Source organism: Giraffa tippelskirchi, chromosome 9, assembly GCF_054371585.1.
Source record: "Giraffa tippelskirchi isolate mGirTip1 chromosome 9, T2T-mGirTip1v1.2.pri, whole genome shotgun sequence".
Lineage (NCBI taxonomy): Eukaryota > Metazoa > Chordata > Mammalia > Artiodactyla > Giraffidae > Giraffa > Giraffa tippelskirchi.
In genome coordinates this window covers 127816579-127829845 of record NC_137283.1, presented here as the reverse complement: position 1 = coordinate 127829845, position 13267 = coordinate 127816579, and the positions used below count along the sequence as shown (strand labels likewise).

The 13267-nt window shown below is 41.0% G+C and overlaps 1 protein-coding gene across 1 annotated transcript; it reads right to left on the bottom strand.

Annotated features, from left to right (window-relative positions):
- Window positions 1–8831: 8831 nt before the first annotated feature.
- GJB7 (gap junction protein beta 7) lies at window positions 8832–9635 on the bottom strand. Its single transcript, XM_081530879.1, has one exon. The coding sequence runs from the start codon at window positions 9633–9635 to the stop codon at window positions 8832–8834; it is 804 nt and encodes a 267-aa protein (XP_081387005.1).
- Window positions 9636–13267: the final 3632 nt, after the last annotated feature.

The window sequence follows — 13267 nt, the reverse complement described above, 5'->3', positions numbered from 1 at the left end:
TCCTCTCTAAGCATATATCCCTAACAACAAGAGAAAATCTTAATTTCTATTTTAAAACTACTGCCTGGCTCTATGTTTTCCTTTACACTGACCAAGCTATAACACGTAGGCAGCTTTTCTCAGAAGTACATCAAGGACACAAAGGGCAGACATGCTCCAGCAGAGCTTTCAAGTCTGATGATGCTTTGAATCAAGCATTCAGTGGAGCAGCAGTTACAAAGCACTGAGCTCAGAGATCCTGGGGGGCAGGCTTGGGAACCCAAGACTGAAGTCTGGCTCTATCTAAGTGAATAGTGGATAATAGTTAATAAACAATCATGTCAGACACTGTTCTGAGTTCCTGATGTGCTCAGTTGCTCAGTAGTGTCAGACTCTGCAACCCCATGGACTGGATCCCACCAGGCTCCTCCACCCGTAGTACTTCCCAGGCAAGAATACTGGAGTCGGGTGCCATAGGGGGTCTTCCCAACCCAGGGATCAAACCCCTGTCTCTTGCATCTCCTACATTGGCAGACAGATTCTTTACCACTAGCACCACCTGAGCACAAAGCTCCTGACAGTGTCCACTCATTTAATCACAACCATAGGAAGAAGCTGGCATTGGACTTAATTGTCACAGAATTTTTATTTGTGTCACCACCAGACTCATCTATTCCAGGAGACCTATGTGTTCTTACTGAGGTTACCAATCCTAGAGTACTGCTTGAAGGGAATTTATATAGTAGTTATAATAGTATATATGTGCATGTACACACAACGTTTGTATGTATACCTTCAACAGAGAAAGCAGACATTGCAGTAGATTTTATAATCCTGTCAGAAGGGGAAGAGAGGCCTTGCCACCATTTGGATTTGGTAAAAATCTGTATTTAAATCCTGTTATCACTTTGCTTTCCCATCTTTAGTAGAGACCATGTTCATATTGTCTTCCCAGGATAAGTTACATACACGCCTTTTCAGCAATCATGTATGCATGTTGTATTCCATCAATACTTAAATGGTTTATGTGCGCTTGTCTTAGTGCAGGTTTAGCTGCCAGCCCCTGTCTCTCTAACTTAAAGTTTGTAAGCCTTTGCTGGAATGAAGTTGGTCTGGAGGTGAAATTTGTGGTGTGGCTCGTTTACATGCATATAAATATGTTTAAAGTGGATGTGCATGTGTGAAGTCATGGATACCAGAGGCCTTACCATGTGTGATGGTCAGACACTGAGTTGCACAAGAGTGAGACGCCACAAGATGGCAAGCTAATACTGGAAAGCATGTGTGTAGTTAGGGTCCAAAACTTGAACAAGAAATTACATTTTCATTGTTTTTATTTCTTTTTATTTATACTTTGTAAAGGGCATGGGCTGATATGTGGTGGTCATTTATATTTTTGAATACTTATGATTGGAATAACTATTGAAACAGTTTTAAAAATTGGGAGATGACTATGATAGATTAGCTGTTGATTCATTTTAGGATGAGTAGGCCACTGTTTACAATAGAAACACTAGAGTCACCTTGCACAGATTATGCGTATTTTTAACTTTTCCTAAAGCACCAGTCAAAAAATCTTGTTTTGATAAAAAGATAGTGCTTCCTGTATATGCAAGGGAGACTTGGAAATGTGACTTTTGAACTGAGCATGTTGCCATTCCCAACAAAATCAGAATGAGCAAAATCAGAATTCTTTGCCTAACAAAGTAGAAAAACAAAAATAACTGGATGTAGCGCAGTTGGTTGTTACATGGAATACCAATATTCCAAAGATCTTTGAAACTTTGTACAGGAAGACTCTGGAAAGCTAGATTTGGAGTTTTTTATTTTTTATTTTTTTTAAGTTTAAGAAAAAAGCCTTTAAATTTTTTTTGATACACTTCCAGACCCAATTTCCGACCTTAAAATGCTATTTCCCCCCAACCAGTGATTCTCAAATCTACATTTCAGTATATCCCCCCAGAAGTGAAGTTCAAGTTTTTAAGTCTATCAGAACTGATTTGGAGTTGTAAATAGAATTCTTGCTCTGTCATTTCATTTAACATTAGGCAAGTCACTTTATGATTCTGAGTTATCAGTTTCTCATTTGTAAGTATTTTTAAGATTTCCTCTGATTCCAGAATACTATAATTTTTTTTTTAGTTTATACAATGTAAATATGCTGTGAATTTCATGAATACATTAATTGATGCCAGCAACTACTATGAATTAAGCCCTTAAGGTATGATGATGAAGGCCTTGACTCTTGCCTGCATTCAGTATACTTCTAATTTAGAGTAGGGTTAAGAAAACAAGAAAATAATACAGGAAGAAGTGATATAATAAAGCCATGTGCTAATTACAATATCTAACATTTAAGAAAGTAACCTCTATGTGCTGATGCTTTGCGTGGATCATCTCATTTAATTTGTTCAACAACTCTATGAGATAGGTATTATCTATCCCCTTTTTACAGCAAAAATTTGCTCTCTAGTAGAAATACTTGATCTAAGCTTTGAAGTGAAATTAGAATTTCTTGGAGAAAAGAAGAATGGAATAATACAAAATATTGATTAACTTACATGTCACTATAATTTAGCCATGATTTTAAAGAAGATAAATCTTATAATCATTTCTGTGGAACTACCTAAATTGTTTGTTATAACAAGGGGGTCTTGTTATTATTGTACATGCCATTTCTTTGTTAACGTGATTCTCTTAATTATCAGAGATCTTTCTACGATATCAGGTTTATATAGTAATACAGTCAATATAATGTCTCACTTTGCATCCACATAATATATATTCTGGGTACAAGAACCATAATCTGGACCTTGGGGAGTTCAAAGGAAATATGGAACTCATCTAGCTATACCTCCCATTTAGTCCAGCAGTATTCTTGATCATCTCTTTCAGTGTTATTTAGGAATCTCACTGCTTTATCAAGCAATCATTTAAATATCAGGCAGTTCAATAGAATGTCTCTATATTAGGTAAAAATCTTTATGATGTTCACCTACTGGTCCTGGTTCTCAATCTTGGAACATGAAATAAGCAATTTGTCTTCCAGGCATTGGGAAAGTCAATCTCGATCATGTTTCATTTCTGTCATTCAGTATATTGGTCATTTCTTCTGTCTTCAGTAGATAGAAGCATGCCTTCTCTCTCTTCATCCTAATCACTAATGTGAATGTAGTCAGGAACTGTTTTTGTCTGTAAATAAAAGAGGCTAACAAGTCAATGACTTCCATAAGGTGGAAGTTAAGTTCTCTCTCACATAACAACAAAAATAAAAGCATGGAGGGGCTTCCCTGGTGGTCCATTGGTTAAGAATCTGCCCTCCGATGCAAGGGAAGTGGGTTTGATCCTTGCTCGGGAAAAAAAGATCCCACATGCCACAGAGCAGCTAAACCCACACACTTTGGAGTCCATGTGCTGCAACAAAGACCCCAAGAAGCCAAATAAATAATGAAATGTTATAATAATAAAAAAACATGGAGACAGGCGGTGCAGAGCTGATGGCGATTCTATATCGCATCATCAGTGTCCCAGGAGCTATCTTTCTACTCCTTTATCCATAAGGTCCATAAGCAGCTCCAACTATGCTGTCTCAGGCAGAAAGAGGATGGGGAACAAAAAACATGCAAGGTAGTTTAGCCCCACTTTTTAATTCTCCCCAAAGCATCAGTCACAAAATCTTGTTTTGACAAGAAAGTTCTCACCCTGCTAACTGCATGCAAAGGAGACTTGGAGATGCCCTTTTCTTTTTTTAAGATGGAGACATTGCCATCCCCAAGAAAATCAGAGTTGTTTTAGGTGGAGAGGAATAAATAAATAGATAAAAGATGGAAGAGACAAGAGGAACACGTTTTTTTCCCCAGAAACACTGCTTCTCGGTACTATGGACCTAAAAAGTTGTGGCAATACAAAGATGTGAAGAGATGAATAAGATAAGATTCTCCACCTTGGTCACAGTCAGTAGTAGTAACGTCATCATCAAATTAATGTGATTAGGAGCAATCTTCTCTAGGAATATTGGCTTATCGGGTTTGCTAATCTACAGAAAGTCAAGTGTCAAGTTACTGCACTTACTCTCCTTTGAGATAAATACTTTTTAATTGAAGTCACTTGGCTAACCTAATGACTCCTACTTCTTTTAGTAACAAGATTGACGATCATCAATTTAGTTAATGACATTCTTATAGCAAGAATGTGGAAATTGTGTTGCTTATTATTTATCACTAAAAATATAAAAATTTGTGTCCTCTGCCTCACTCTACTGCAGTTTTAACAGTGAGCTTTTCCTGAGGGTCAGGACCCTGCAATCCACTTCTTCAACTTCCTGTTACTCTGCACAGACTCGTTGAGTCTACCTCAATTCTATACCATACTTGTCCTGTCAATCTGTACGCTGATAGGAGGCATTAACATCTGAAAAAAATTTTAAGATAAAAGTAAGTTAACAGAAATTACATATATTACTTTGATCTGGACATGTTTTCTTTTTCCTTTTAATAGAACATTAGATCTCCATAGCTGGGGAAGGATCTAATACTTCACCTGTAAGTAGAGGGACTGTTGACTTACTTGGGTAACATACGAACTCATTTCCCTTTGCTTTCAGACACAGTATGTGGGTACATTATAGAATTTTGAAAGCTCATCTTTGTCTTCTCAGAGTTGGAACGTTGTTTACTAGACTCTCTGGCACAAGAAGGACTTCCCCGGTGGCTCAGAAAGGAAAGAATCTGCCTGCAATGCAGGAGACCTGGGTTAGATCCCTGGGTCAGGAAGATCCCCTGGAGAAAGCAATGGCAACCCACTCCGGTATTCTTGCCTGGAGAATTCCATGAACAGAGGAGCTTGGCAGGCAGGATAGCTCTGTGGAAAATTCTCAGAACTCACCACAATCACCAATGCCTTTTATAGCTGAAGGAAGATTTACTTTGGAGAGAAGACCCAAATTGATACTGAGGAAAGAGCTGCTGGCAGGTCTCTTTCAGAACACCTCCCTTGGGCTTTTGTCATTAAAATTCAATTGAACGCTGATGCTTTTTGTCTCCACAGGCTCCACCTCTGCTTTCTTTCCTCACCAGATTTTCAGAGCTGTGAAATGGCCTCTCATTTATGCTGTTATACTAAATATACAAATAAAATGTAAACTAGGGATAAATTCGCATCAGTGTTTACGGAAAGTGTTACATACCTGTGATGGGATATGAGCTAGAAAAATTTTGAGATGGGGCACTTTGGGGTTTTCAATTACTTTATTAAAAACTTCAAAAGTACATGCGAAACAATGAAAAGATTTATAAAGAAAAAGTTCATCTCTCCTCTTATTGTAACCAGTGTTGACATCCTTCCCCTTCTTCCTGTTGACACGAAAATTCTATAGATACACATGTGTCAAAGTTAGAATGCTTGAAGCTTGAAAAGGAAAGGCTGATACCAGTCATACCTCTTTTTTCCTAGTATACAGGGAAGAAATTTTTGAAGAACATGAATTTTATTAGTACTCTTTTAGTTGCAAGATCCAGAAACTTAATTTAAACCAATTTAAACAAAAATGGGGACTTACCTTCCATGTAAGTAAACTGCAGAAAGGGTAGGGTGGAGCCAGTGTCAGGGACAGCAGGATTGAAGAATCAAACATCCTCAGGTCTTCACCTTTACCCCACCTCCTGTCTAGTCTCTGCAGTCTGTCTGAAGAAAGCTGGCTTAATTTCCTTGGGAAGACGGGAACCATAACCACTTGCATGCCTAGGCATTCTTTCATCCAAGTACTTGAAAAAAAAATTTTTTCCCTCCAGCTCCAGTTAGAAGAAACCCTGTGGCCAGGGGCAAAATCTGTAACCAGAAAGATTTTTGCGGAAAAGTACAAGGAAGACAAAATCATTGCAAATCAAGAATGAAAGTGAAAAGTGTTAGTTGCTCAGTTGCCTCCAACTCTTTGGGACCCCATGTATTGTAGCCTGCCAGGCTCCTCTGTCCATGGGATTATCCCAGGCAAGAATACTGGAGTGGGTAGCCTTTCTCTTCTCCAGAGGATCTTCGCGATCCAGGGATTGAACCCACATCTCCTGCATCGTAGGCAGATTCTTTACCATCTGAGCCACCAGGGAATGGCTTGAATTAAATCTCTTTAGTGATCTGGAAGCCTGGTATGGTGAGCAGGTGGTTTAACAGAAACCTAAGGCAATGGCACCCCACTCCAGCATGGAAAATCCCATGGACCGACCTGGTAGGCTGCAGTCCATGGGGTCTCAAAGAGTCGGACACGACTGAGCAATTTCACTTTCACTTTTCACTTTCATGCATTGGAGAAGGAAATGGCAACCCACTCCAGTGTTCTTGCCTGGAGAATGCCAGGGATGGTGGAGCCTGGTGGGCTGCCGTCTATGGGGTTGCACAGAGTTGGACACGACTGAAGTGACTTAGCAGCAGCAGCATGGTGATTTTCAACTCTGCTTTTACTAGATGAGTGTCTCTGAAAAAGGCAACTGCGTTTTGGGATCTCACTTTCTTCTCTCTCTGCTTCCTGGGCACCAGACTCATGCAGGGGGTTAAGGGAGGTGGTGCATTAATAAATACAGGACACAGGTGTGAAATACTCCATGACACTTTCACCTCCACCCTCCTTAATAGAAGCAGAAATTTTCTTGAGATGGGAATTACGTATCTCTAAAGATGCACAATACAGTGTCTTGCTTTTATTAATTATTGCTCAGTAAATATAAATGTATCCATAAGAGAAAGAATAAGGAAGGCAAAATTTAACTGCCAGTTTCTCTCAAATGCTTTGAGTATTCACTGACACCCAGACAGCTTCCAGAATGTTTATATAGGAAACTCATTTTGTAAATTAAGCTTTAAAGAAAATTATCCCCCTTTCTATCTAAACAACTTCATACATGGCCTTTGCTTCCATTAGCTTTAACTCTTCTCTGTACGCAAAATGCAAAAGCACAAATGTACACATGCTTTCAATCCTTTTAGCTTGAGCAGAGCTTGTTGTCATAGGTGAAGAGGCTGAGGTCCCCAAAGAGATTTTGACAGCAAATTCATCCTCAGACTGGAAAAATTCCCTGACCTCCCTCCCAGTTCTGTACACAGAACCCTATTTTCTAGATTCCATGCCATGATCAGGGCCTCCAAAATCTTAAGCCTCTGTTAACTGCAGAAATATATATATATCTTTATATATATATATATATATATATATATATAAAGTCTTTCAGTGGTTGCCTGCATTTGTGATGGCTACTTGTTTTCATATCACAAGGTGAAGTACACTGGCTGTAAGTGCCTGAGTCCAGCAGTGACCTGTGGAATAAACTGGAGGAAGGGGGACCACAAAGTTCACATCCTCTCTGCTCTCCAAGACAACTCTTTAAGACCGATTACAACCGTTGTTGGTGGCATGGTCTGTGGGCTACCTAATGACACAAGCTTTGTTACACATGAATTGTAATGAGACATTTTAGGTTAAAGGAGGGAAGGCCGTGGAAGACATGACATAATCGGTTTTTGTTAAAATTACATTTTTATGCACTGACTTTTCATTTAAAAAATCCCAGCGAAGAAGAATGATTTCTGAGCTATCTTTGCCAGTCAGGGTTGTAAATCCTATTCTAAAATTGTCAGAACAAGTTTTATTTCACAGAATAATCATGTCCAGTGAGGCCCAGTAATGATATCAATGACAGCCAAGTAACACCACAAAGTCACTTCATTTTTATTCTGGAGAAATGCACTTGTATTAGCGTATTAAATCCAAAGAAAGTAGGAAAGTAAAATAAAGCGATAGTCTTCAAATCAAGTAATAATAAACATCTTTTTTTTAAAACATTTTTTTACACTAACGTAACAGCTGTTACTGTCTATCCTAGAGGGAGATGTACTAGCAAATTGTAGACAAACCATGACCCTTGTGAATTTCTGCTTGTAGATACGGAAATTTACAAAATCGTTAAGTGTTCTTTGGTTTAAGATAAGTGTTCAGAAATTATCAGGTGGGCGTATTTTTTTTTCTGGGCCCTGCTCCTCATCCACGTGGGACCTGCCTCCCTTGTGACTTCGGTGCCCCTTGCAGATGTCTGCTAGTTCAGGCTCAAGTGGACTGTTCCCCAGGAATATTTGTATTTAAGTTGCCTTGCCTTGCATGCATGCTCAGTCGTGTCCAACTCTTCACAATCCTGTGGACTGTAGCCCGCCAGGCTTCTCTGTCCATGGGATTCTGCAGGCAAGATTACTGGAGTGGGTTGCCATTTCCTTCTCGAGGGGGTCTTCCCCACCCAGAGATTGAACCCGGGTCTCCTGCATTGGCAGGCAGATTCTTTACTGTCAGAGCCACCTGGGAAGTTGGAGACCAATAAATGATGGCTCTCTTCCCTTTCCCCTAGTCCACTTCTATCCAGAGACACCTATACTGCAAAGTGTCCTGGACTCTGTGGCTGTTGCCTCAGGCTGAACCTTCTCACCGAATGTGCACCACCCTCATCACGGTCTTTCTCCACGGAGACTGAGCAGGGCTGAGTGAGGGGAGCTTGGCTGCAACTTGGGAAAGACTGCCAGTGCTTCCATGGTTGCTTGGAGGCCATCACATTTGTCAGAAGTGTCACTTTTTATGTTTTCTAGTTGATAGATCTAAGTGCTTAGAAGAATGTCGTTGGATTTCTTCAAACTAATTTGCAGTTAACTATTCAAATACAACTCATGTAGCCTCATGAACCCTGCAAACAAACAATGAGACTCTGTCTATACAACTGAGCATGAAAATTTTTAAGAATTCCTCCCAATGACATTAGAGTTGACCACTTTGTTTTCCAAGGAAGCCTAGGTCTTGCTTAAGGGAGATGCAGGTTTTGCTTTGTTTAAGCCTCTTGTGTGTCACGGAATAACTTTGTTTCACCTCCCCGGGCTATGCTTGTGGCCGAGTCTGAAGAGTTCTGGAGCAACGGAGGGGCACCTATCTCAGCACATGTAACATACCTGAGGTTGTGGCATTCACACATGGAGGACTTGAGTCTTTTAGAGTATTTTTGGAGGCAGCACTTAATAAAACACTTGAGGACCAAAAAGCTCAGTTCAGTGACATTCAACACAATGCACAGGCATGAAGTCACGACCAGGAAGAGAATGAAAATCGTTTTCTCCGTGGGTTTGGAGACAAAGCAGTCCACAGTATTGGGACAGGGCTTCAGATCACACTTCAAAAGGTAGGGAACACGAAAGCCATCATATAGCTTGTAAAATAAAACCAGGAAGCCAATTTCAAAACCAGTTTTAACCATGAGGCTGATAAGGTAAGTGTACCACAGGCCCCCACCCATGGTGCCTGGGCTGACATAGAGTTTCTTCCTGTGCCTTTTCTCTCTGCCCTCGCGATAGGCTACATGTAGAACCACCAGCAGTGAAGGCGTGGAGACCATGATCAATTGTAAGGCCCAAAGTCTGACCTGGGAGATGGGGAAGAAGTAGTCAAAACACACATTTTCACAACCGGGCTGTCTAACGTTGCACTCAAACTCTTTCTGCTCGTCTTTCCATACATGTTCTGCCGCCACCATGTAGACCAGCAAACGGAAGATGAACACGACAGCCAGCCAGACCCGCCCAACCCCAGTGGAGTATTTATTCACTCCACTCAAGAGGTCTCTGAGGAACATCCAACTCATGGCTGAGGTTCCAAAGGAGGCAAAATTCTGCAAAAGAAAACAATTCCCTCATGATTCATTTATCTACATTCCACTGATTGTTTCTGCTGCCTTACCTGTCAGTTATGGAATTAACATTTTACATTATTACAACCCTGGATATTGAGGGGTCTCTAAGAATCCCTTAGGATATGCTCGGTTTCATACAAGGAGATGACACAGCTGGTCTACAGGACATAAATGATCCTATGCCGTTTGATTTGGAATTTGTTTGGTCACCCAGACTACCCCATCTCCAAACAAATCCTTCTAATTTATAGCTTCTTTCTCAAGGTGGTTGGGCTTTGTGGCTGAGCTGGAAAGAATTAGATGTGACCCCCTAGGTGACCTGGATACCTTCAGATAACCCTCACATGCCATCTTCTCTCTCTCTTTTTATAATTTTTTTTTTTAATTGAAGTACAGTAGATTTGGGCTTCCCTCGTGGCTCAGATAGTAAAGAATCTGCCTGCAATGCAGGAGACCTGGGTTCTATCCCTGGGTTGGGCAGATCCCCTGGAGGAGGGCATAGTGATCCACTCCAGTATTCTTGCCTGGAGAAGCCCCATGAACAGAGGAGCCTGGTGGGCTACAGTCCATGGGGTTGCAAAGACACGACTGAGTGACTAAGCACAGCACACATAGTAGATTTAAAACATTGCCTTGTTTTCAGGTATACAGCAAAGTGGTTCAGTTATATGCTTTTTTCAGGTTGTTTTCCATTATATGTTATTACAGGATACTGAGTAGAGTTCCCTGTGCTATACAGTCAATCCTCATTCCTCATTTGTTCTACGTATAGCTGTGTGTACCTGTTAATCCCCAACTCCTATCCCTCCCTTCCTGGTACACCGTCCGTGCTGCTCAATTCTCTTGCTCCCCTCTCCACCTCTTCTGCTCTCTTCCCTATAAAAGCCAATGGGAAGCTGTCATCTCGGTGACATGGTCTTTCTTGCACTCTCTGCTTCAATTTTGTTGTAGAACTGAACTGTGGTCTGGGCCCTGATTTGTTTGTTGGGCCCGCAGTGTGCGCAACGCTCTCTGTTTAGCACTCTTTTGAGTTGGTCTCTCACAGGCACCCTGGAAAGGCGGGGTTTTGTTTGTCTGTGGTGGTGGTGGTAGTATTTTTTCAGATGAGAAAGCAGACTCTGAAAAATAAAGTCATCTCCCAAGCTCACAAAATAAGAGGCAGAGCAGGATTCAAATCCAGTTTCCATTACTCTAAGATGGAGTTCCTCAACATGGTCACCACTGACATTTGGGGCTGGGTAATTCTTTGTTCCAGCAGCTGTCCTGTGCAGTAGCATCAACTCCCACCCCATTTGCGATGACCGAAATGTCTCCAGACATTTCCAGATGTACACTACGGACAGAAAAATCTCTCCAGTTGAAAACCATTACTCTTGGGACTTCCCTGGCAGTCCAGCAGTTAAGACTCAGAGCTTCCACTGCCGAGGGCATGGGTTCAATCCCTGGTCGAAGAACTAAGATCCTGCATGTCACACAGTGCACCAAAAAAAAAAAAAAAAAACCATTGGTCTTAACTCTCTACCACAATCAAAATATATGGACTGGAGCTCCAGGTCTGCTACTAAGATACTGCATTATTTCTCAGGTGAAAATCTTGCCACTTCAGGTTCTATCTCCAATTACAAAGATGAATTACTTCTTGCTTTCTCTGTAGACTCAGCCAAAGGAATATCATGGAAATGATGATGTAAGGGAAACCAGGGGGTTAAGAAAATGGGGATGTTGTGACAACAACATTCCTATCAGAGCACATCACATGGTCTCTTCCAGAGGGAACAATATGTAACAAGCCCTCGAGCTAGAGCCTGGAGGAGATGTATGAAAGCGAAGAGGTGTTTTCAGAAAAAACAAAGACACAGGTACACAATGCCCTATTCAGCAGGGAATAAAATACTTCAATGTCCTTGGCTTCAGAACACAAACAAAATTGCATTAAATAAAAAGGATTCTTAAATCCACCTGAAAGGTTAATATCTCCATGAATTACTAAAACAAAGCCTGAAAGATTAAAATGGGGAAAGGGGGATATTATGTTTCCTATGATATGTGTCCCTGGGCATTTGTCCATATTACTCAGGAGGATGTTTATGTAATGTTGCAAAACATTTAAAAGTAGCCTGTGGACATTTTGGAGAAGGGATAAAGGTTAAGAGATTATCTTCCTGTTTTTCCAAAAGAAAAGTAGTAAGAAAGTGACCAGTGTTTAAATAGGATCAGAAGACTGATGCCGTCAAAAGTGTCAGGATTATGAATTTCATCTGACTAATGTCCATCCTATTTTGAATTTCTCTGTTGGTAGAAATGCAATAGTTTTCTCAGGAGGGAGGGGTGTTCAAACACCCACTTTTAACGGGGGTGCTTTTGCACTGTGGATAAGAGCCTGGGCACAGTGTTGGACCCCTTGCATTCAAGTCCAAATTCATCCCTGATGCTGACAGTACTTCCCTCATGGGGCTGAAAACAGAGACTGACACATGTTAGGTACTCAGGAACAACAGACTGGTTCCAAATAGGAAAAGGAGTACATCAAGGCTGTATATTGCCACCCTGCTTATTTAACTTATATGCAGAGTACATCATGAGAAACGCTGGACTGGAGAAATCACAAGCTGGAATCAAGATTGCCAGGAGAAATATCAATAACCTCAGATATGCAGATGACACCACCCTTATGGCAGAAAGTGAAGAAGAACTAAAGAGCCTCTTGATGAAAGTGAAAGAGGAGAGTGAAAAAGTTGGCTTAAAGCTCAACATTCAGAAAACGAAGATCATGGCATCCAGTCCCATCACTTCATGGCAAATACATGGGTAAACAGTGCAAACAGTGGCTGACTATTTCTCTGGGCTCCAAAATCACTGCAGATGGTGACTGCAGCCATGAAATTAAAAGACACTTACTCCTTGGAAGGAAAGTTATGACCAACCTAGATAGCATATTAAAAAGCAGAGACATTACTTTGCCAACAAAGGTCCATCTAGTCAAGGCTATGGTTTTTCCGGTGGTCATGTATGGATGTGAGAGTTGGACTATAAAGAAAGCTGAGCACCGCAGAATTGATGCTTTTGAACTGTGGTGTTGGAGAAGACTCTTGAGAGTCCCTTGGACTGCATGGAGATCCAACCAGTCCATTCTAAAGAAGATCAGTCCTGGGTGTTCATTGGGAAGATTGATGTTGAAGCTGAAACTCCAATACTTTAGCCACCTGATGTGAAGAGCTGACTCATTGGAAGAGACCCTGATGCTGGGAAAGATTGAGGGCAGAAGGAGAAGGGGACGACAGAAGATGAGATGGCTGGATGGTATCACCGACTCAATGGACATGGGTTTGCGTGGACTCAGGGAGTTGGTGATGGACAGGGAAGCCTGGCGTGCTGCAGTTCATGGGGTCGCAAAGAGTCAGACACGACTGAGCAACTGAACTGAAGCATTATCATTATAATTTTTAGTTTTGCCATTGAAAACCTTTAAAGTGAAGTCTTTCCAATTGCAAGATAAATGCATTTTTTCCCCTCTAGCTCTGTTCCTATGAACGTGGGTAACAGGAATCTCCCAATAGCCCTTTTGAGCATTTGAAAGCTGTGAA

Bases quoted from the DNA above. Each gene is read 5' to 3' on its own strand.
- GJB7 (XM_081530879.1), bottom strand. From the start codon at position 9,635: ATGAGTTGGATGTTCCTCAGAGACCTCTTGAGTGGAGTGAATAAATAC.